Genomic DNA, 24976 nt, shown 5'->3' on the forward strand with positions numbered 1-24976 from the left:
ATTTAGCTCTTCTTCTCTACTGTCTGTACCAAAAGAGTCATTTTACTATACTTTTACAGTTGTGACAGTAGAATGAGGAATGTCATGATGTAGGAATTTAGTTTTCCCTCTTGAGCAATGTTACTGTTCATATCAGAGGAGGATATAATATCTGTTGGATGTCTATAAGCATAGTAGGCCATATTCATACCAATAATTATCTTGTCCTGTTCAAAAAACAAATAAGGAATTGAAGAGTGTTGAATTCCATGTTGGCTAGATTTCATAAGAGCTTTCATACTCATTCAGTTTCCTTGTCAGGTCCTGAGAAAATAATTAATTCTTTGGTTCAGTGCAACCAATATATTTCCTGCTACAGTTTTTCACTTTACCTGCTGGTCATGGAGAAATGAAAGAAAAAACTGCAGTTTTTCTTGTGAAATCTTGTGTCATAAAGTGAAAAATGTTGTTTTCCTCTTCAACCAAGCTAAATTAAAGTGCACAACTATATCAGTTTTTACACATTTTGTTTCAATAACTCAATGGTCAAAACTCATGAGGGCAAAGGAAGAGAGAAGTGAGGGAAGCTGATGTAAAATCTTTAGGATACAGAAATCCATTCAGCACTGTTTATAGCCTATTTCCAATCCCTACACTTGAGAGCTTCTCTTCGCTGATTTTTCTCCAGCAGCCACCAGACTAATCTCTCGTTTTTCAAGAGGTATGAAAGTTGTGTGTTTTGGCTTCCAGGCATGTGCCAGATCCAGCTGATGGCCCCTTTCACTGTGAGGAAAGAAGAACATCTCAGAAAACAAGGATGTTTGTGCTCAGGGCAGATCAACAAAGCACAGGAGGCTGCTGTCACTGCCTATGCCCCGTGGTGACAGTGGTGGCTGAACCTGCAATGGGGAGACAAAAACTTGTGAAAAACTGTTTTTTCCATTAAGTTCCTAAACCTGGATCTGTCTGCTGAGGTTAACCAGGCTGATGTGCATTTTTAATGTGTGCATACTGTTAATTAGCTCTGTAGTGTCTTTCCCTGAACAGTAATTGGCGCTGAGACCTGAACCAAATCTGGGCCTCAGGTTTCCAAGATGCGGCGCATGTAAATAGTAAGAAGGAATCCAGGACCCCGAAAACTTAGATTTTAAAGAAAAAGAGCTAGGGAAAGACACTTTATTCCCAGTTTCAGCATGGCAGGCTGAGTTCTGCATGTTGTGACCTGCTCAGTACCACACAGAAGACGTGAAATAAAAGAGGGAATTCAAGACAGGGCTCTTATCCCCAATCCACTAAATCATTCCCTTAGCATGTGCCCTTGTCTCATGTTAAGGAGAATGGCCCAGACAAGTCTGCCCAGTTGCTTCAGTAAGCTTTGGTACAATAGGGAAGCAGACTTCCCTTATATTAAATTTCCCAGGCGCTCCTTTATCATTTAAGCCATCATTTTAACTGCCTTGTTTCATAGTGCTTAACTGTCCATGGAGCTGTATGATTTATATGAGCAAGGGTTTGGCAGCAGCAACTAGGTAAGACATGAATTACTGAGTAGTGATACGTTGCCATTGTGTCATTTACATGGTGTTCAGGAGGTGAGTTGCTAAGTGTGTATCCACACATCAATCCCCAAGCCAACTGCATTTTTGTATAGGAGAAGCCATGATGGCATTAAAGTCGACATTTTGGGTGTCTTTATCCATGTGGAGGGCAGATTTCAGACTGCAGCACATGCAGTCAGTCCTCCTAGTGAGTCACCAGCCATTGCAGAGTGGTTCATGTTGCTGTGTACAGTACCAAGAAAGTGAGGAAAATGTGCTGGGCACACTCACCTAGAGTTCATCAGTACCTCACTTACTGGCACTCTGGTGACCAAAGCTGGGCATGGGCTGGAGCACAGTACACCGTATTTGCTTTTCATCAGAGTTGCATAATAATTTTCCAGTAACACCTTTGAAAGTAAGATCAGACAAAACTGTTCAAATACTCCATTTTATTTTCTTGGAACAGGAAAGGAAGTATCCATAAATTTTAAAAGTTGTATTTTCTAATTTTTTTTTTAATTCATTCAAAGATATTTTTTAAACCCACTGAATCATTCAGCAAGAAAGCAGAGACAAGGAGCAGAGCCCCATGTGATTCCCCTTCTCAGGTTATTCACACTGGGGACCAGTCTCAGGGCTACTTTTTCTAGCTTTAGGGCTACTCAGCTCATCCATGAGGTCATCCCTCTCTGAAATACCATATGTATTCAATTATTTCATCTTTGAAACACATTCTTCTGATTGCCTTCTTCTGGAGAGACTCTTCCTCAGCTGGATGTTCCTGGCCATGTTGGAAGGCAGGGCTAGCTTCCAGCTTCGGGTCCAAGACAGTTTTGTCTCTTGCTTTTCTGATTCAGTGGAGGAGTTAAGCCAAGCAATCACAATAGCAAATCAGGACAGCCATAAAATTCACAATGATGTCTGATTTATAAAGATAACATTGTATTAAGTACAAGATATTTTCTAAGGTTTTTAGTAACAGGCTTTCTTCAGCTGATCATTCCTAAATGATGCCATGTTCTTCACTGCTTGATTAATTTATATGCCTTTATGATTTTAATTTACAGTGTTTTCACCAGAGGCAATTACTAGTGATTAGAAAACTCCAGGCTGTTCACTTTATCTATGCCAGTGTTTGGGAATTATTCCTGTGATCCTTATTTTTGAAGACTCTTGAATGGCATTAAGAGCACAAAGGAGGCCATGTAAACACTGGGAAAAAAAAGTAAAGCTTATACTTCTGGGAAAACATTTATGGTGATTCACATTTTGGAAACTGAAACACTATCAATGTTTTATTCCCAGATTATTTTCCAAGAAAAAGCTTGGATCCATTGCTGAATCGGTTTCTTCAAAATACTGAGGCTGATATTGAAGTTGGATCATACAGAAGAGGCTGGAAGACAGTGCTGTGGGAGAGAGTCAGAGGATTCCTCCATTCTCTGACATTAGCACAGGGGCATGGAATAAGCCCATCTAAGTATCAGCTGTGGTGTTTTGATCCTACCTGGCTGTAGCTGAGGGATACCTGCATGATGTGAAAGGAACAGGACAAAAGCTTCTTTGTTAGGGATCTAGACAGGCAGCTTTGTACAGAAAAAATAGAAAATGGAAACATGCTTAATAAAACTCACCACATGAATATACCCACTTGAAGATGGGAATATTCAATGTATGAGTACAAAAGGTCTCTGGATCCCAGTATAACTCTTTTAGAGTTGGGGTTCTTTTTCCCCGGTGAAAAGAAGCTAAAAATCCTACGTCATCTTGATGTGAATAAGAGCTAAGAATTTTTCAGAAACTGAAGCCTTGTAAGAAAATCTCAAATGTGCACTTGTATAACAGGTTTTGTGCAAGTTTGGCACAGTATTTACTACTATAGTATAAAGGGCTAGGTTCCTTGATGTATATTTCTAGTTGGCATTTTATCAAGGAAATAAACTTTGGGTTTTCTTTATATTGTGACATGTGGATTGAAACTACATTTTCTCTGTCCAAAGCCTTAATTTAAAAACATTAGATCATTAAATTTGGTGCTTTTGCATAAGAACAAAATTGTAACCGAACAAATTATTTATGCAGATAGAAGCAAGATAAAGTTTCTTTCAAGAGTTCTTTAACATATCAGATTGATAAGAGTCAAAACACCTTTACTGCCATTAAATATTTACCAAGACTTGGCTTTTGGAAGAGGGGCAGTTCAGTGCAGTGTGTTTGGCTCCATGCAATGCTATTGATTAGCTATCAGAAGGACATAGTTAATGGGTAACTGGAGGTATTACAGAGCTCTCCACATTCTTGTCAAGTCTTTTCTCTGAAGATGACCTAAAATAAAGTCAGTTACAACTGGCGTTCACCTGAGACAGATTGCACAAGTTCGCCTACGGTATGAACAAAAGGTTCACAAGGATCAGTTGACCAGGTCTTAGGCAATCCTTTCTAGTAGTTGTCATCACTGCTGGACTTTAGAACTGCACGTGTTTACATTTAATTAGAAAGAACACACAGTTTACATCGCACAGTAGCTATCGGCATCGAATCAGAATTGATTTCCGCTCTCTTTCTCAAATGGCTATTTCTTTCCAACTAATTAAAAAAAGGCACATAACAAAATGACTCATATAAATTTTAAAGCAAAGTAAACACTATTCCCTGGAGACAAAAATAAAAGTCAACAGCACATAGTCATTACATTGAGCTTGTTTTCAGGTGATTCTGATGCCTGCATTATGATATGTATCAGTGCCATCAGATTTCTTTTATATAGATTTATAAATGGTATGCTCCTTTGCACTGAGTGGACACTTCATTGACTGTTTCAATTTTCAGGGTCAGAATTCTTATTTATCTCATCTGAATTGTTGCAATTTATCTAATATGAGTTGATTCACTAATACTCCTACTTTTTGCCAAGATTTTATTCATTTGAAATAAAATTGTCTGTGTGTAGGTCACTCATGTAAAATGGAAGTCAGATGCCATTATCTTAGCCAGTGAGAAGCTGCAAAGGAAACTAAAGTCCCAAGCCATATTAGCCTTAATTTCATGCATTATTTCTAACAAAGAAATCTCTATTAGATTTTATTAGCTCTGCAGGCAAATCTAAATTCAAACTATGATGACAGTCATCATCAATTAGGGCTTCTGGCAGAAATGTCTGGCTCTTGAGTGCCCCCATTCTTTGTCATCAGGGAAGATTTCTGTAGTTGGCGTTTTGGAGAGTAAATGTCCACGCTAGCAGTACTGTCAAGCCTGTGGGAACTGAAGGGGTTGCTGAGTCTAGACTGAGTTGGTGGGTATGTGGGGACTGTAGGAGCCGATCCTGAAATGCCTGGTCAGAAGGCTTGATGTTCCTTTATGCCCTGATTTTCTTGTGACTGACAGTGTTCAGGATGAAGCTCTTGGAAAGGATCATCAGAAAAAGACAAAAAGTAATACATAGTGTTTTAAATTACAAAGTAGTACATTGTTTTCTACCAGTTTTTGTTGTTATGCCAGCAGTTGTTATTTTAGTGCACCTCCAAGAGTTACTGCTTTCTTAATTCTGTTTAGATTTGAGGAAAATGGTGCACTGTTCTTTAAATGGTTGTCAGAAATGTTGTTGAAAACATAGTCTCAGTATAAAAAATAAATCACTATGACCTTTAGGACAAGATCCTCTGTGTCTCTTCCACCAAGCTTGTGTTTCTGCAAATCCCTGACATCGGCAGTTTCCCTGCTGGCCCCAGGCCAGAGCTGCTGGCTCCACACCACCCACGTACACACCCCTTCAGTGATCCATGTCAACCCAGCAGCCTCCAGCAACCAGCAGAGAGGCGCAGGTGCTGCCAGTTCAGCCTGGGCACGGGGAAGGTGGCCATGCCTCTTGTGTGTGAGCTGTGCCCCTCCTCTTTGCCTGCTGCCCACAGCTGAGCCGGGGCTGCTGTGCTCTGCCTCCTGCTAAATGCTCACATTTCCCAGGGAGAGCAGACAGGAGGTTGTGATATGCAGGAAAACATGGAGGCGCTGGCATCATCTTAGGTGTCCCTTATATTCACATACTGAGGTCACTCTTGGTGCCAGCTCTGTCTTCGATTAATAGATAAGGTTCCCTCTCTATTTGAAGTGTTACCTAAATAATCTATTACTGTAGGGAATAACTACAGTATTACAAATACTAAGTTAGAGTTATTTTGTTAACAAAAGCCATTGGCAAATATTTAAGAATGGCCAAAGCATATGAATTGACAATAAAGAACAGATACAAGATAGCAAAATTCTTACTTGTAGCTAAAGGGATAAAGGAAACATCTTTCTTTTTTTTTTTTTTTTTTTAATTTGGGTTAATTTTACTTAGAAGCAAGCCTTCATGGTGCACCTGGTGAATGCTTAGGCTAGAATATGCTAATACAGCCAATTCCGTGTCAAAACATGACAGGAACATTTTATGGAAAGCTTGGTTCTAGGAAAAACTACAAAGAGTATTTGCAATAGTTAGCTGTGCTGCAGTCCTCTAATTCATGGAAGAAATTTGAGAGCCTGTGAATCTGTGTTTTGCAATTAGCACAGATACATTGTGGAACCCTGAGGATATGTAATTAATGTTAACATGTAGCAAGCAATATTTAGGATTAAAGCATAAAATTATAATAGTCTCTTCTGTGAACTCAGGTGCATTATATCTCTGTGTGAGAAAATAGCTAAGTTGCAAGCTTCCAGTCTCTAATCAACTAGAAATAGCAGAGACCCCAGCCCCAGGTGTATCAGGTACCCAGGGAATTCAGGTGGATTTCTTAGCTACAAGCTAGCTCCTTAGCTATGGGTCTGTGTCACAGGTGAGACAGCTGCAGTACACTGAGCATCACCGAACAATTTCAGAAGGCTTTAAGCGTTCACACATACAGAGTAACACCTAATCACATCAGAAATCTTCAAGCATCTGCCCTTCTCATTCTTCAGCCCAGCCTTTTATCCCCTCATGTTCATGCACTGCACCTGTGTGCCCTCTGTTCCCTTTGTGACTGGTCAGTACTTGGGCACTCCATGGCTCATCGCTGTCAGTGCTGCTCACCTGCTGCTCACAGCTGTGCCCACTGGGGATGAGGCTCAGCCCCACTCCCAGTTACCACAGGTCTATGCTCTAGCTGAAGGGAATAGCACTATAACTGCAAACACCTCAAAAACACTTCCTTCTACCAATCAGTCCCATGTATGTTTTGCCCTGTTTCAACAAAACACTGTTAATCCAGAAACTATTTTTGTGGAGGTCCTAGACTGTTTGATGGTATGGTGAATGTGAGAAATGATAGGTGGTGCTGAATGTTGTGTGCATATCACTCACATGAGGCTGTGCTTTCTGAGCAATTTGCCCAGGACCTGCATAAAGTGAACAGAAGACATTTTATTACTGTGCAACTCCCTAAATGAAGAGTTTGTAATGGAGGCATGGTTTCCAATTATGTCTTGTTTGAGAGCTTGGTAGTCCTTCAGCTTCAAGAAAGGCTCAGATGATTTAACTCCATATCCTTACTCCCTCTCCCAGGCTAATCACAGGGAAATGGTAGGGGTACTTCAGTGGTCCTGGACAGTAAAAATGAAGCTGAAAAGAATATGTTTGCTGTTTAGCATCACCAGAAGACCATCTGGATTTAGTTTTATCCTAAATTCTGATAGTGCTGTGTCTAACTTAGCTATTTCAACATGATGAGTCTCTTGACATTAGTGAAGCTCAAAGCACTTTGCACACATAGCATTGTGATTGCTCTTATTTAAAGAAGGCTGCAGCCCAAGGAGGAAAAATGTGTTTGCTAGTGGCCTTTAATTGATATTTGTTGAAACATAGAAATTCTAAGATGGATAGTGGTCAATTCAAGCTTTCACTGTAGCTAATGAACCTATGTTTGAATCATCCAGTGTCCAGGCTCTTAGGACCCTGGAACAGACTGTGGATTTCTCTAGAGCATTTCAGGAGAGAAGGCTGAATCTCAAGGTGCTGCTTTCTGTTGTTCCATACTCACATGTAATTGAGTCTGGACAGTATGGACATGCATGATCAGCACCAATCTGTCAACAGAGAAACACAGGATTTCCTGTGAAATCATGGAGCTGTATGCCCAACCACAACAGAGAAGAAAATCAGGGGTGCCCTCTATTCAACAAGTGGTTGAGGTTGCCTGAGCTCTAGGCAATGCATGGGTACATCACACAAGAGAGTGACTCCCTGTGATGGGCTGTGACAAAGAGCATACTCTGCATTATGTACAATGAGCATTCCTTTTGTAACATGGTCCATGGCCTGCATGCCAGAGTCTGCCTTCAGCTACTGCCTTCAGATAAATTAGTGAGAGGTGGTTTGTTGTACTGAGAAGAAAACACAGTCCTCTTACCTTGTGTAAATACAGGCAAAGGAAGACTAGTAAAATATTTGTCTATGGTAGGGCAATGTCATCTAGTTACCAGTCTACCAGCTGTCAGGCTCCTGACTCACATGTAATGCAAACTTGACTATTTAATATTCCCCACTTCACAGTAAAATTTCAAAGTCCTTTTAGGGCTTATGGGCTTTTTTTGATACCATCTTATTGCAGTATTTCCTAAGAGCACCTTTGAGGTAGTACTTTCAAGGTATCGATGCTGCCTGGCCCTTGAGTGCGCTCTGCTGCATGAGGGGACACCCTTCAAAGCCATCCTGAGCACAGGCTGAGGTCTGAGAGGTCTCCAGGACCTGTGAGAAACATTTGTGGTGAAAACCAAGGTCAGACCTACATGCCTTTGGGAACATTGGATATGTTTATCACTGGGGTGGAGGCAGTGGGAGGGAACGGGTAGGGAATGTTTGGTTTTTTGCTGGGTTTTTTTTGTTCCTCTAGGTGGAAGGTTTTGGTATGTTGTTCGGTAATTGCTTCAGGTGAAAAATCATTTCCCACCTAGCAGCAAAAGTATGCCTGGCAAGGTGAGAAGTGTTTTAGGAGCAGCACTTCATAGAGTTGATTTTTAGCCAAAGTCAAGTCCCTCTGGAAGCAGCTACAGCTGGTGATATTTCTTTGCAGGGTTGAAGCTACTCTGACTTTGCAGCTCTCTACAGGAGCTGCACAAGTGATATCAACTCATGTCACTTTTTCTTCTGCCTAGACACAGTTAGGAGAGCTCTTGAAGCTCTCAGACCCAAACTGGAGTAGGAAAGAGGCTGTGTTGCCATAGTAAAGCAAAAGGCTTACAAACAAGAATATGTGAATTACTGAAATCCAGGAGCTATTTGAATACTTCTGTGACCCATTCTTCAGGCCTAGAACTCCCTTTTTTTTATTATAGCATGAAAAAATAATCTTCAGCTGAATGAAGGAATTTCAAATCAGTTAATTTTCAGAATTTTACCAAAACACATATGGATGGAAGTCTGGAAATTGCATGCTTTTGAAAAAAAAAAAAAAGTTAAAAGATCTATCAATCACAATGCCTTTATCTGGAGGAATCACAGTGGTTTTAAAGTGTATACATGAGAATCTATTGGTCACTTAGATGCAATCATTATGAGTTAAGACATGTTGTAGTATATTGCAATTGTAACAGTATGTTTATGTTTTTCATAGCCAGTCTTTGAAAAGGAGCCCAGTTGTAGCCACAGAGAGCCAGTATTTTAGGGTCTAAATAAATTCCTTTATTTTTCGTATATTTTGGGAAAAAACTGAGCTGGTGTGAACAAGGTGGAATATTTAGTCTATCGTCTAGATTTTGTGGCTTTTCTTAAAATCAGGGACCTATATATTCACTCACTGTACAGTTTAGCTTCTCATCTGTCTTTTTATTCTTTTAATCTTGTGCCAGGTGTTTAAGAAGTGGGCAGCAGTGGCATTTCAGTAACCTGCTTTCAACATTATTTGCATACCTTTGTGTTTTTCCATGGTGATCAATGCTCAACTGTAGTGGAACTTCAGTCAGTAAATTTTATGTGCAACTGCTAGAGTAATTTTTTTAATTAGTCCATTCTAGTAATTTTAATGTATCTTTATAAATATTTATATTTTCAATATATCTTCATTTAATTGAGAAGATTTTTCACATTGTTTTCAGATAATCACAGGTAGTATGCATGATGATACGCCAACACTGACCTTTTAGCATCTCTTTTTCTTAGTTCGTCCACATTTTGTTTGTCCATGTGTATTATATTTTAGTTTATTTATGATTTTCCTTCATGGGCTGTTGGAACAGACAGTGTTTTCCATGCAAACACCTTAATAAACTGTAAAGAAAGAGAATATGCTATTGCATACCTGCAGGTGTCACATAGACTGTCTTGAATACTTTAATCGGTGTGTACAGCTACTAGAAATCCACACTGAAATAATGTTTGATTTGTCCAGAACTTTCTGGCACACAACTACAAAGCATTTAGTACTATATTCTGGTTTGTGCATTGAAAGAGTGTTGGGTGTGTGCTCTTTGATTTGGAATCTCTATGAACTTACCTCAAAATCCTGGATAAAACTGAATGGAGACCTTTAGAATTGATTAGCATGTGCAAATCATATTTCTAAGTAATCCTGATGATTTACTTATTTTAATTTTTGAATTGTAGTGGTTTTATTCCTTTCATTTTATTGAAAAGTCTTCTTTTGCAAATAAATCCCCTGTGGCTGGTGGTTCTGCTTGAGAAAAGAGAATCCCATGTACCACAAGTTATTAACACATCAGTAACTTATACTAATTAATTCAACTGTATGTAAATCACAATAAAAACATTTTGCTGCAGCTCAGAGCTGACCAACAAGATACTACAGCTGAAAAATACTTCCTCTTGAGTTTTTGCTGAATTTTTTTTTCCTTTTTCAAATTTTGATGGTTGTTACATACTTCTAGAAGAGCATTGCAGAAAAATTTTGTTCTTTTAGTTCTCTGTCACTTCTGAAGTATAACTTATTTTGCTACTAGTGTTATATGAGTCCATATATTTGACAATATTGAAAGTATTAATTAATTCTTGCAGGTCAGCCTTTGACGGAAATTTCATAACATGTATGATTTGGTTTTCCCAGGTTATACAAGTCTTTGTCTCAAGGAACGAGTCTGAAGAACCAGCCTAATTGTGCTTTCAGTACTTCTGAAGGTGGACTGCAGGAAAGGGAGGATGTTGTGACCCTAACCTATGGCCAGATTGAAGAGCTGGCAGCTCAGCTGCAGCAAACTCGATTGGAGCAAAAGGACACTGAACTGAAGCTCCAGAAAGCCCTGGAAGCTTCACAGGAGGCCAATGAAAAAGTTCAAAAGTAAGTCACTTGCCTTCCAACAAAAACTGCAGTTGAATTCCAGAGGAAGCTTTTTTTTTCTGGTATTTTGTCTATAAATGAAAATGTGGCTGTACTCAGAAAAAGTCCTTTAAAATGATTCTTCCTTTGTCAGCTCATTTCCTACTCAGAGTGAAGCTGATCATTTTAACAGTTTTGTGCTATTAGGCAAGACCGGGTACCTCTCATTACTGTTAAGGAAATTGCTTCCTACATGTGCAAGGCACAGAGAAAGTCTTTCCATCTCCTATGAATGGTTTTCACTGTTCTTTTACCCTGTGGCAATCCTATGGTAACAGAGTATTTGCCTTTATAATTGCATGGTAGAATATTACGGTTCTCATTTTTGGTCTGTTACACATCTGGTGGGTTTCATGCCACAGTAAATGGTTATGGGGTTGTTTAGGACTGGCTTCAAAATCTCACTGTGAGCCGCAGGAAGTCTTTGACTAAGTGAAGAGAGATTATATTCTCTTTCCCATCATCAGTTTCCCTGTTAAGAGGTTACTGAACTTGAAAACCTGAAGTTCATCTCTAGTGAAGTACTTGTTGTCATGTTTTTTATTAGTAGTGCCTCTTGACAGACCGGCACTTCTCATCTCTGCATTACATTCATCAACTGCAAAATTCTCCTCTCTCACCCTTCCAAGGTGGTCAATGCTGAACTGATACATATTTTCCTGTCTATCCATATATGTCTTCAGCTTTAATGTCTACAGCATATTTACAGCATAGCCAGAAATTGGCTTATAATATATTGCAAGGACCTAACAAAAGCTTTTCTTGTTTAAAAAAACACATGCTGAGTTCTTCTATTTAAAAATAGCTATATTCCTATATTTTTAATTTATTTGTAACTACGTAAAATATAATTAATGTATCTATATAGAAAAGTGCTTCTTTTTAGTCATCTCTTTAAACCCTCCAGTGGTTGTTTGATAATCATTCAAGTCTTTATTCTGAGTGCTTAGACATATTTGAAACTTCGAGAGGTGTGCATTTGAGAAAAATAATCCTATAAAAATTAAGTTATGGTAAAGAGAATATTGATAAAACCTTTCTGTGCACTGTTTTAAGTTGTTACACCTAGTTTTATTTGTAAGTGTTTAATAATATAGCTATTTAAGCAGGGGTTGAGATTTTGCTGTTGTTTTTTTTTTTCCTGAAGTGAAACAATCTTGTTTAATCCCATGTGCCCAGGGTAGCTAAAGTAGAAGTGCAGCCACAAACTGAATTAAAGTAGTAGTGATGCACCACTATAGTGAAAAGAATTTACGTAATTTAACATGCTCAACTACTTGGGAAAATTTTGGTCAGGTTAGTTTTCATTATTGTTAAGATCAGACGACTGAGCCTATAGCAAAATTAAACAATTGGTTGAAGTCTTTTGATGACAATAGCATGCCCTTTTTACCACGAAACTGTGGAAATGCTCTGTGCGTCTTCCCAGCACCCAGAGTCATCCACCCCCATCTTATAATTCAACCTGCAAACAGATTAAGCAGCTGAGTTTGTGGAAAGTGTGTTTACTTTGAGCTAAGAACCCTTGTGTGACACTATAGAGATTCCTCTGACACCTCTGGGAGAGCTACACAGACAGTTCGTACTCATCAGCAGGGAAACCGGGCTGAGAATTCCCAATTTCTTTGTAACCTCAACTGCTTCATACAAATCAGTGTTTGGCAATTAGGCAGGAACTCATTTGTTAGCTTAGCATTTTATTTAGAAGATGTAGGATGTTCTACATTTCAAAAAAGAACTGACAATTTATAAACCTGTCAACAGAAAGGCTTTTTGGTATTAATTACAGTAGTATTAATTATTAGCACTGCCCTAAGAGGATGCTTAATGTAGTTTAAAATGTGTAACTAAAATTCATAGCCTAATGACTGTTATAAAATAATCTATTTTCTTGGCTTTTTTAAATGCTTAACTAAAATTTAATTCTGACATATGAAGGAAGTAGTTTTGTCAGCTGTATGAAGTAGTTTCTCAATATTATTCAGTAAAATAGCAACAGTTAAAAATCAGAAGAGTGAAATAATTATGACCTTCATTAAGAAAGATCATTGTAATTAAGACTGTTGAGAAAATATGTACTTTGTATCTTCATAAAATGCAGTTTACTAGTTTTACACTGCCTTTGCTAATTGTTCTCTGGCAACACTGAAGAATTTTTTAATATTCTTAAAAACTTCAGTGTTTGCATTCAGCATGATATGCAGAGCTTTAAAGAGAGTTGTAATTCTCCAGAGCATTTCCATCATGTCAGCCATTTGTGTACCCACCGGTAGTTGTTGCTTTCTAGACGTGAGACTCAAGTCAGAATAGTGGTCCTGTGCTTTCCATCAGGACAAAAAGCATCTAAAAAATTTCTTGATCCTATCTCACACGAAACAGCAGCTGTGAAGCAGGAGAGGATGTTTTGGTATCTACTTATAGTGAATTTGGACGTAGTAAACATCTGTTTATACTGAAGTAGGGTGAACATCTCATGCTGGCTAGCTGCAGTGTGAGATATAAATTGAGACTGTCTGCTTTTGCCTGTGAAGATGATTCACCATCCTAGCAGGGGTGCTGGTGTAAAACAAGAAACATTGATGCTCAGAGGGTGGCCACACAGATTTAGCTGCATTTTCTTGAATCTCTTTTGATTTTGAGACATTATCAAGATACACTTAGACTTTTAAGAGAGTGATATTCTTTATAAAACAAGTATACATTTTAACTGTGGTCTATGTAAATAAATATATGTACATGCATGACAATACATATTTATTCAATAGACTATTATGATCTGCACAGTAATATTTTTAATCAATGCTCTGAAATGGCTATGACTATAATTTTTTAGATTTAATTAATGTTTCTATTTTGTGGTTACAAAGAATTAGGACAGGAACACAGAATTCACCAGGAGTATTGGTATAGTACCACAGGCCCTCTGCAAGTTTGTCCTGCCTGAGAAGCCAGGAGCCAGCTGGTGCAGTCCCAGCAGGGAAATGGGGCTGACCTGGAGAAGGTGGCTGGGAGAGCCTGTGAATTAATTAATACTTCTGCCAACAGAGGAAGCGAGGCATTTTAGAAATGTCCTTCCGGCTGGAACCTCTGGGATTGTGGAGTGGCTGCTGATGTCAGTGAGATCAGAGCAGGTTATAATGTAATACCAAATCAATATTAGCCAATTATCAGTAAAGGCTGAGGCCATTTTTGATGTTTTTCAAGGAAATGTTCTATTTTTCTGCAACAGTTTTGCAGCTGGAGTGAATTTTAATGCAATTTGTCTATTGAGGACTTCTATTTTTTTCTCATAATTTAATGATTCTATCTCAGTAGAGTACAACTCTGCATGTGAGCACAGCTACACTTGCCTAGTCGTGTAGCTATGTGAAGTGGCAGAGGAGGGTGAGTGGGTAGAATTTCTATGTAATCCTCTGAAAATAAACACAAATCCACAAAGTAACAGTGTAGTACTAGAATATACAGGTATGATAATAAGCGTAAATCGTTAGAAGGATCCTGCTTGTGTACTTTGTCAAGGTAGTTCTGACTATGAATGAAGCTAATATAAAAGTGATGTAAACTCGAAGTCATTGCTTCATTAGTCCTTAACTGTTTATTAGAGACCTTTTCAATTTTCTTTTTCTTTCTTTTAAAAAGGAAGTCGGGAAAATTACAGCTTTGGATAAAAAATTTCAGTTGATTTAATACATAAGAAAACTAAGTGATCTTCTGAATTAAATTCTATCCTCAATAGCATTTGCTTTACCCCTTAAGGTCTGATTTTTTTTTTTTTTGACCGCCTAAATTTCATTGTAATTGGAACACACCCTTTATTTGTTTAGTCCTGAATTTCCCTCCAGCCTTTTTGAAAATGCTTTCTCTGCTTTTGTACTTATTCATTTATTTTCTTAGCTGATGCTGATATATAAGTTGATCTATGAAACAACAAAAAACAGTTATTTCCAACAGTTGACATGGATGAAAAGAATACAAAAAAATATAAAGAAATAAGAAGTAATAATTTATTAAGTGGTTAGTGTCCCTCTCTTCTGCAAGTAAAATTAATCTGCCTTCTGAGTGCGGGGGCTGTGTGTATTTCACATCAATGTCCAACCCATTCTTCAGTGCTGGCTGGAGGGTCTAATCTTTCCCAGAATGATCAGAGCAGTGCAGTTGAAGAACAAGGATGAATATTTGAATAATCACACCACAATGTGAGGTGACCCTCCGACAGGGGACTGACCAGATACACATATGGATTTTGGGAAGAAGCTCTGATGCTCTTTTTTAACACAGCTGTGAGAAGAATGTGGCTAAGACCCAGTAGTCTTTCTGGAGTATAGCTGGCAAAGGAAACCATGAGGAGAAGAGAATTTAACACATGGGTGTAAGGGAGTTCACTTCATTGATGCGATCTGAGGGGAATGTCTAATGACTGGAAGAATCAAACTTGGCAATGAAAACACAAAGCTCTTTTCATCAATTCAAACGCTGACTCTAAAGCTGCAGATGGTTACCTCCAGCCTTGCCTATTCAGTGTGGGGTTGTATAAAATGGAACTTTGGTGAATACTAATAGATCAAAACAAAGATTTAATAACATAAAGATGTGGTGTTCATTTTTAAATGAGGATACAGGTCAGTGTCTCAGAAAAGAATTAAATAAGTATCTTTATGTATGGGTCTAAAGTCTCTGGAGATTTTTAACTGCAAACATATCTTTAGTGTGCAGATTGTATTCAGTAGGGACAGCTATGCAGGGAACAGGCTAAAAGCAAGATTTCAGAATTATTATACTAATTGAGCCTCTTTGCAACATGCAAATGTTGTTAACTAGTTATCTCCTTTTAAAATCATACCTACATATGTTTAGCTGAAGTATACATTGTAGCTTGTATGCGTTGAGCTACTTGTTGTAGGAAATAATGGAGCTAGTTAATTAGAAATTGCAGGCAGAAGCACTTCACAAAAGAAACAAGTTGTACATTCACTGGGACTTAAAGCTGTTTGTTTTGGAGGAATCAGCAAGTCTTAGGGTTGACTCAGTTGGCTTTATTTTAAATTTGAGAGAGATTTCTTTTGTTTTCTTCTTTCAAAACAATAAATATTATTTGATTTCTTACTTTATTAAGATGTTATATTTAGATGTTGAGACTTTTCTATTCAAGCTTAAACTGCTGTTTTTGGTTTTTTTTTTACTTACAAAATTGTACTCTGGTGCATGTCAGATCAAAACATTAAATACTGGAGGCTAGGAGTACAATTTCATAGATACTAGTAGTTTCGCTGATTTGTGTCAGTAAATAATTTAGCACATTACAAAAGTGATTTTTCTTTTAATGATAACTACTGAGCTGCCTGCTGCTGTGAAATTCTACTGAGTTGGAATAGTTGGAATAGTAATCTTTTAATATCATATGAGGAATAACTGGTGCTGGTGTTTTGAAATGTAAAGTAAGTCCTGGCATCTTGTTAAAGAATGTAGATACAGAGCTAGTTTCTTAGTTACAGCAAATTGACTTTGCTCTGTCACACTAAGTTGCATTCAAGGGTATGACCTGCAGAGACCTGTAGATTGCTGAAAAACAGATGCTAGTGGGTACATTCAAAAGACAATTGAGTGAAAGCAAGGTGCTAAGAACCTTCTACTTGCTGTAGCAATCCACAGAAGTCAATGGATATCAGAGTTTGTATGGAAGGAAATGGGAAGCAAATGAAGACAACTTTTGTAGCAGTTTAAGATACCAATGCAAATTAATAAAGGTTCTGGTTTTCAGAATTGGATCAAAACTTATTAAAAGAGATTCAAAATGGAAAAAACTCCTTGATGAGGACTGATGTGTTGGCTGCCTCATACAATGATTAAAAGCAGATTATAAGCTCCATGGGGCCTATAAGAGATACACAATCTCCACAGGCAGGGTTTTATGGTGTTTAGGAAACCCACACTAGCCAGATGGAAGATTCCCAGACACGCAAAACTACCACATACTCTGAAGAATTCTGCAGAGCTGATGCAAATTTTTTTGGCATACCAGACATGAATAGAAACATGAGAAAGTTCAAAACACAAAATCTAGTAACTGTCACTCATATCACATACGAAATTATTACCATAGAGCAGCACTTAGAGGCTGAGTGAAATTACCAGGTTTAGGAGCAGTAGGCTGGAGTAGTCTGCTTTAGTCAGTGAAATGTGTGAAAAAGTCAAGCTTGATCTAGCTAAAAGCAGTACATAGAAGGGTCAGAATTTTTTTAAATACTTGGAATTCTGCACTAACACCAGTGATTCCTCTCAGAAAAACTCCCCTCAGACTGCACTAATATGCATGGTGAAATGATGAATTAAACAGTCTTGTAGCGATACCTCTTTGTTATAATAAAAAAAAAATTGAGTAAGCCAAAGAGGTTATATGCAGCCTCAGAGAAATTCAACATATAGACAGAAATCAATTTTCTAGGTCTGAAGGAAATAAAATATACGACTAATATTCAAATCTAAGGTGAGCTGAACAAATTCAGTCATCATTGGCATATTCTCTGGGTTGCTGTTGTTACATATTTCTGTATCACTAGGCAGATCGTTTTTCCTTTGGTAATGCTAACATATTATTCATACTGTGCAAAAGGAAATATGTAACTTTTGGAAAGCTGGAATGAAATGTATTTTCCTTATTGGATTATATTATCTTTATTGAATTACACCAGTTTTTTAATTGGGCACTTCATGTTGCAGTCCAGCCAAAAATTTGACAGCTGTGATGGAGGGAGTGCCTAATAACTCAGTACCACTAAGACTGTTAATTTCTCTGCCCAAAGCGCTTTGAATAAGCACTTGGGACAGAAGGATTTGGATAAGTATAAGCAGAAAACTTCTAACTGAAAAGAATTATAAAACAATTGACTTTTTATCTGTTATGCCTGGTTTCCCTGGAGACCAAAATGAAGAAGCACATGCTGAGACAGAGTGAGGCACACGGGTTTCAGACACCCATGCAGAGCAGTGTGACCTCAACATTTCTTTCAAAAGTGTCCTTGGCATCTGCCCCCATCCCACCCTTAGTTTTCTACGTAGTTGTTTGGGAGCAGGGATTCTTCTCCAGGGTGTGACAGAATGGATCTCAGTTTTCTCCTCCATCTGTGGAGATTCAGATATCCTGCACCTCTGAGAGGCATTTTAACCACACAGGTCTGGTCTGGATGCTTGTTCCTTGGTTTGAAGCAGTACCATGTAGCAGAAAATAGTGCGGGCTGCTTGGATCAGAGAGAAGCAAATAGTCTACTCACCTCTGAGAAACAAGACCTGTTTCTGAGACTTACCTTTAGGGCTTTTTCTCAGTTTTATCCAATGCCTCTTGAACATAAATACAAAACCAGTATCAGAACTTCCATCTCCCATTTTCCAGGTGGGCACCCTTGATCGCCACCCACAGAATCACACCTTCAGGTCTAATAGCATTTCATATGTTTCTTCTGTAGAAATTCACAGCTTCAGAAAGAAAAGCATAGAAGTCTTCAACCCTGGTGTGTAATGCTCCCCTGAGAAGTGGCAGATGTGGGTTAAAACCAGGTTTTCCTTAGCTTGGCTGAATGCTCTAACTGGAAGTATTATTTTTTTATGCTTGTCCTGAAAAGGTGAACTGGTAGCACTGCTGTTGTCTTTATCACCTTAAAAGAAACTTGTGGCCTTAGTTTTAGAGAAGGTAGCTTGAGGACTTCTGGACAGCCTGGAGCAAGACACTAAAAGTAAAGGACTACCCTTAATAGAGCAGATTGTGGTATCACTGCTGAAAGTCTCATACAATTATAATGTGTGATATTGTCCGAGCAGATTATGGAATATCCTTCTCCCGGATATTTTGGGTGTCATAAATTGTAGTGAGGCCTGTAGCATCTGGCAGGTTATGATCAGTGCCGGTATTATGCTCAGTGGTGCACTTAATAGGATGAAGACAAAAAAATCCCAATCAAAGGGAATTACAGGTATGCTTTCTGTTCATTCCTTGAACAGCCAAGATATCCATTGGCTGCGGGGATTTTCACATTAATGAAGAATGCAAAACTGCACATACAGTCAAAGTCAAGTATTTATTTTCTTTTTGTAGCTATGGTTTACTTTTACTTAACCTCTGTACATTGTGGATTGCAGCGCAGACATTGTTTTGTTAAAGTATGGGTAGTTACAATATAAACACAAATATTTATTGTCATTTGAATATTTATCATCTCAGCCTTTCACGAAAATAAAAGCAGTGCTGAAACTTCATTCTCTCAAACACTAAAATGTATTCTATGAAAGTCAAATGTTTTCAGAGTCAACATAATCACAGCATCCCAGTTTTTGACCTGTGTGTTCATTTACAGTTTACTTATAGCTGCTTCAGAGAGATGGAAGTTTGTAGATTACAACATGGTTTTATTGATTTATCAGTAGCAAAATACACTAAGTATACACTCAGTAAACTGGATCAGCTAGCTCTTGGGCTTGTATTGTATAATATCAGCTTGTTGTGGAATACTTCAGAACAAAATCAGAATGTTGGCGTAGTTAACTTCAGTGGTGTAAACCAGACTTGCAAAGACTAATATTTAGTAAGACCAATAACACAAACAAATTAGATTTTGAAGTTGTTTGCCCAATAGGAAGAAGCACGCTGACACAATATTTGTAAGCTTATAGTTAACTATTGTATGAGAAATTATTAAATAACTTTGAACAGCAGATTGAGTGCTCCTTGAAGAATAGCAAGAAAACTTTTTCTCAGACTTGCTTTTTTTTTTTCCAAGATGATAAAAAGAGAGTCACAGCAAATACTCATTTACTTTAATATTTTATATCCAAATAAAATAAGTCCATGGCATTTACATTGCCGTTACTAAATAGTATTTGGTTTGTTTGCAAGAGTCATTTATTTGTGGCTTGGCTGAAGGAATAAAAATAAATTTGCGGTTCTTTCTGTTAATACTCATACTGTTTCTTAGCATATGCAAAAGATTGAATACTGTAAAATGTATATGCAGAAGCTCAAAAAGAAAACCCAGACTTTCTGAAGCTCCTGAATTACGTATAACCTTTGAGAGAATTGCTGAGACAGTTCTTTACAACAACATAAAGAAATACCTGACTAAGCCAACAAAGTATTTTATTTTAAGCAAACTTGAAATAATTTTAATTTTTCCACTGCCTAAAATTAAGTATACCTTATCTAAACCAGGGGCTAGTTATCTGAGAAAAAAACTACAGTTTGTGTTTCTGAACTACTACTGAGCCATTAATTAATAGTCATATTTTTTTCATAAGGCTTTTTTTTTAAAAAAGGTTTTGTAGAAGGGCAGTATCAACTGTATTTATGACAGCTAACAGCCTTAACCCCATAATCACCACTGTTGTTTTATTGGCAAGTTGCTCAACTTTCCTGTTCTAGATTTTGCTGTGATGTGGATATAAGGATCCAAACACTGACCTGTTGGAAGGCATAAATCTTTAGGACCAAGTTTTATCATTTTAGCTTCAGATCATGACGTTATTGCCCATAAAAAGTATCAGAATTCAGCCTTTGAATGAAAGACACTGCAGGTATTGTGTATTGTGCAGGTTTTGAAATGTGTACAATAAAATTATTTTATTTAGCAATTTACTTTGTGCCTTATAATATATGTATTTCTATCATTTCTATTTCAATCCTTGATAAGATAATCATAAATTATTTAAGGGATAGAACATATGTGCATCAGATAAAAGGGATATCTAAGTGATGAACTCAACACAGAAGACATTTTGTTGATTTTACTCCATGCTTTTGAAGAATTTTGTGACTCTTTATGTAAAGCCAAATTTTTATTCTTTCGTCAACAGAAATTAAAAGGCTTTTCTCCTACAATCAATCCCACTCATGTCATCACCAGGCGGAATTGCCACCAAGGGATACATTAGGAGGAAGAGAGGAAGTTTTGTCCATGGATTTTTTTTCGTTTCTGAGAGAAGACTGTCCTTTTTTCTAGAAATACTTTACAGAAGTATGACCAAGTGTGAGTGGTCCTGGAACCACCAGAGGGGTTGAGAGTTCACCTGCCAGTCTGAGCCCATTATGAAGAACTTATCACTAGTAAGAGCTTAGTAAAATGCTTTCCTTTTACATCCATACCTGTTTCCATTGTTACTTGATCTCTAGGTGCTGTGAACATCATTCCAGCTTGGGCAATATCACATCAGTGATAAAATACAGCAAACCTATGTAAAACCTGTTTTTAATGTGGAGGGATTTGATGATGTTTTCTAGGAAGGGATTTCCTGTCCATGAGCTCCAGATTAATTTTGGTCACAAGGTGGAACCACCCCAGGGAGGTGGAACAGGATTGAGAGGTGCTTAGAGCCATCAAGACTGCATTGGGTTTTTTGAAATACTTGTGGAATCAAGAAAAAAGTTCACGCTGTCTTTCTTGTTAATGATATGAAGAGGAGTTTGCCAGAACTGTGCTTTGATGGGATGTACTTGGGAAACAGCTTGAACAGTTGTCATGGTTTAACCCCAACCAGCAGCCAAGCTTGACACTGCTGCTCACTCACTCCCTCACCAGTGGGATTGGAAGGGTAAAGGCTGGAAAACTCATGGGTTGAGGTAAAGGCAGGTTCATAGCAAAAGCAAAAGCTGTACATGCAAGCAAAAAAACGCAAGGAATTAATTCACTTCTTCCCATGGCAGGCAGGTGTTCAGCTATCTCCAGGAGAGCAGGGCCCCATCACACAGAACAGCTACTTGGGAAGACCAACTCCATCACTCTGAATATCCCCTGTTCCACCTCCTTCCTACTCCCTTTTATACTGAGCACAATGTCATATGGTCTAGAATATCCCTTTGGTCAGTTTGGATCACCTGTCCTAGCTGTGTCTCCTCCCAACCTTCCACGTACCTTGAGCCTCTTTGCCAGTGTGGCAGTACAAAAAGCAGAAAAGACCTTGGCTCTGTGTAAACCCTGCACAGCAGTAACAAAACCATCTCTCTGTTATCAACCTGTGTTCAGCACAAATCCAGAACACAGCCCTATACCAGCCAGAGAAAATTATCTCTACCCCAGCCAAAACCAGGACATCAGTACATCAGTATTTGAAATTGTACAAACTCATTGTAAACAGGACTTGACCAGAAGGTGCCTGAAGGAGGTGAGACTTGCTTGGTATAGGCAACTGAGAGGTTCAGACTTGACTTTACAAAAAGTCTAACATGCAGAAAGATGTAATGTGGAGATTTCAGATTGATACTTTCAACTTCTAACGTCTTTTAATAAGGCCATTCTCTGCAGATCTGTAAATAAACCCTAACTGTTCATTTTGAGCAAATTTGAAATGGTTTGTTTTAGATAATCAATTTTTGACATTGCTTTTAAATTTCCCTGAAGATGGATTTAGAACAAACCAAAATCCTCTATAAAGGAGGTCCTTTTTATCATGTCCTGAAATACATTTCTGTTGAATATAGTATAAGGAATCTGGCAAGCTGTTGCCAGACACAGTTCAGAGCCCAAATTGAGAAGCTGAGAGAAAAAGACTCTGTATTCAGCAATTTTATTCTCTAATTCAGTGGGATACTTTTTTATTATTATTATGTTTGTAGATGTGAAGAATCCAAATCTGAGACTGTATTGCCCTCAAGAATGTGAGGAACAGTTCAGAGACACAATAAGGTTGCCTGTGATTCATGGCACTCTAATGAAACCAAACATCATTAACAAGGGGCATGACTAGTGTTCATCAGGAGTTTTCAGGAATTAATATTTCATTAATTATTCATCATTCATTATTTGAATAAATAAATACTATGGCAGAATACTTTTTGTGGGGAAGACATATTACCATAAGGTAAACCTGCTAGTTTTCCATAAGCAGGCAACACAGATTGCCAGGAGGTATTTGGCAAGAAAATCCAGGAGACCCTTGCCTATTCATATCAGCACAAACTTCATGGAAATGTAAGGAGTACACTGTAAGGAGTAGGTTCCCATGTCAAGATTTCTCCTAAGTAAAGAGAAACAGCTGTGACACCAAATGTGTGTGGAAACAGTTCTTGTCAGTGCTAAAAGTAATTCAAGCTCATGGAAGAAGGTATAGAAAAGGTTTTGGTACAAATATAAGTAGTAAACTTTGCATAAAATTGCCATATAAACTGTTGGATTCAAGCTGGAGTGATAAGGGAAATTTGGGGATTTGTTTAAATAGTCTAATGTGTATCATTTGACTTTAAATATGCCAGTATATCCTCTATTTCATCTATTGTTCATTCTTTATCTCTAACATTAGCCACATGCTCAGATGTGAATGGTCCATCCAATAATAGGAGACTACTCTTTATGACATTTTGTGGATTTCGATGTACTGAAATACAGCATAGTTGATTCAGGGTTTATTTTTCTTTCTCAGAAGCTCATTTATTTTTGGCAATCAGTGTATGCTGTCCTGAGCAAGCATTTGAAAGTAAAGGAGTGATACCTTTCACAAGGTGGCATTAAAAGCAAAGTCCTGATTTTGTATTATCCTGTAAAGTGTAACAAACTACATTAATGACAGGGTGAAATGCTGTCAAAATAGACCAACTGTGTTTACTGCTCACTTTTCCTGCTGCTAGTGATGGCGTAAGGTGAATAGTAATGGTGAGCTAGCTCATAATCTTCCAAACAGAAGGTAGAGGACAAACAGTTTGACAAGATTGTGGACCACAGATAAAGGCTTAATATTTTAGCCAAGGCCTGTGTCAGCCAGGTTTATTTTGAAATATGTCTGCTGTCAAGAGCCCAACTGGCTGTATTTGCTTCTAAGTTTAATCATATACAGAATTACACTTTTGGGTTGAGAAGATGCTGAAAGGGATTTAATAGGAATGCTTGTTTGGTGACAGTGCTTTTCAGGGGCAGAATGGTTAGCCCTGCCAAATTTAAAGCTTGTACATTTAATGGAACATACTTTTTGGAGTGACATTACAAACAGTGCTGGGCAGGCAGGAATTGGCAGCGGTGCCTGTAGTGATTAGATTCAACATTGTGGTCTACCATGGTTTAGAGCTCACTGATGCTGCAAAATCAGTCTCTGAGATGTGTGGTTGAAGAGCAGGAAGGACCATTAAGACCAGTCAGTCCAGCCACTTGTTTGACAGAGGGCACTGAATTGTACTCAGCATCAGGTTCAAAACCATGCCTGAACTCCAGCCTGCCATTTAGAAAGACACCCAGACTCTGATCCAAAAAATGCAGAGGGAACTTGGTTAAGAAGAAAGAGGCAGCCTGTGCACTGGAACCACATGTGGTCTTTATCACTATGATGGTTTATGAAAGAATTGTTACAGACCATTAAATTCAATGGGCAGTGATTTTTACTGAAAAAATAAAAAATTATTGTTAAAAAGGCAGGCTTTTGAGGTGGCAAAAATAATGCCTGAATTGAGGAATAAGGATAATTAAAAACTAGCTGAATCAGCCAGGGGTAAGAGGGTGATGTCTGTGTAGCAAGGTAGATAGGTCATGCACTGCAAGGCTATATCCTTGATACCAGGCTTCAAAACAGTGCATATTTAAGTATTTTATTCAATCACAGCAGCCTCAAATTTTGAAACTGAGAACAAGCCTCCCCAATACCCAGTGTTAGCACAGTGCCATTCCCTTGAGAGGGAAGCAGCTGGGGTCCAGTTCCCATGTGCAGATACCAGAGCTGAATCAGTTTGCTCCAGCCTCCTGAGTAAATGATCCTATCCAAGTGACTGGTTTCTGGGCAAGACCAGTATCACAGCAGCCTCTCTTCTCTATGTCATTTGTTTCCTTGAATTGACAGAAAATAACTGAAAACAAGTATGCCATTTAGAATTTTATTAAGTTTATCCAAGGGGAAGGGAAGGGAAGGGAAGGGAAGGGAAGGGAAGGGAAGGGAAGGGAAGGGAAGGGAAGGGAAGGGAAGGGAAGGGAAGGGAAGGGAAGGGAAGGGAAGGGAAGGGAAGGGAAGGGAAGGGAAGGGAAGGGAAGGGAAGGGAAGGGAAGGGAAGGGAAGGGAAGGGAAGGGAAGGGAAGGGAAGGGAAGGGAAGGGAAGGGAAGGGAAGGGAAGGGAAGGGAAGGGAAGGGAAGGGAAGGGAAGGGAAGGGAAGGGAAGGGAAGGGAAGGGAAGGGAAGGGAAGGGAAGGGAAGGGAAGGGAAGGGAAGGGAAGGGAAGGG

General features: G+C 38.4%; 1 protein-coding gene across 7 annotated transcripts in view; it reads left to right on the forward strand.

The window, feature by feature from the left end:
- MIPOL1 (mirror-image polydactyly 1) overlaps positions 1 to 24976 on the forward strand; it is a 185893-nt gene that overhangs the window by 150346 nt on the left and 10571 nt on the right. For all 7 annotated transcript variants that reach the window (XM_072930225.1, XM_072930226.1, XM_072930227.1 and 4 more), the window contains one exon: positions 10535 to 10765. In XM_072930225.1, coding sequence (XP_072786326.1) covers positions 10535 to 10765 — 231 coding nt within the window. The remainder of the gene's footprint in view (positions 1 to 10534; positions 10766 to 24976) is intronic.

Source organism: Taeniopygia guttata, chromosome 5 (assembly GCF_048771995.1).
Source record: "Taeniopygia guttata chromosome 5, bTaeGut7.mat, whole genome shotgun sequence".
NCBI lineage: Eukaryota > Metazoa > Chordata > Aves > Passeriformes > Estrildidae > Taeniopygia > Taeniopygia guttata.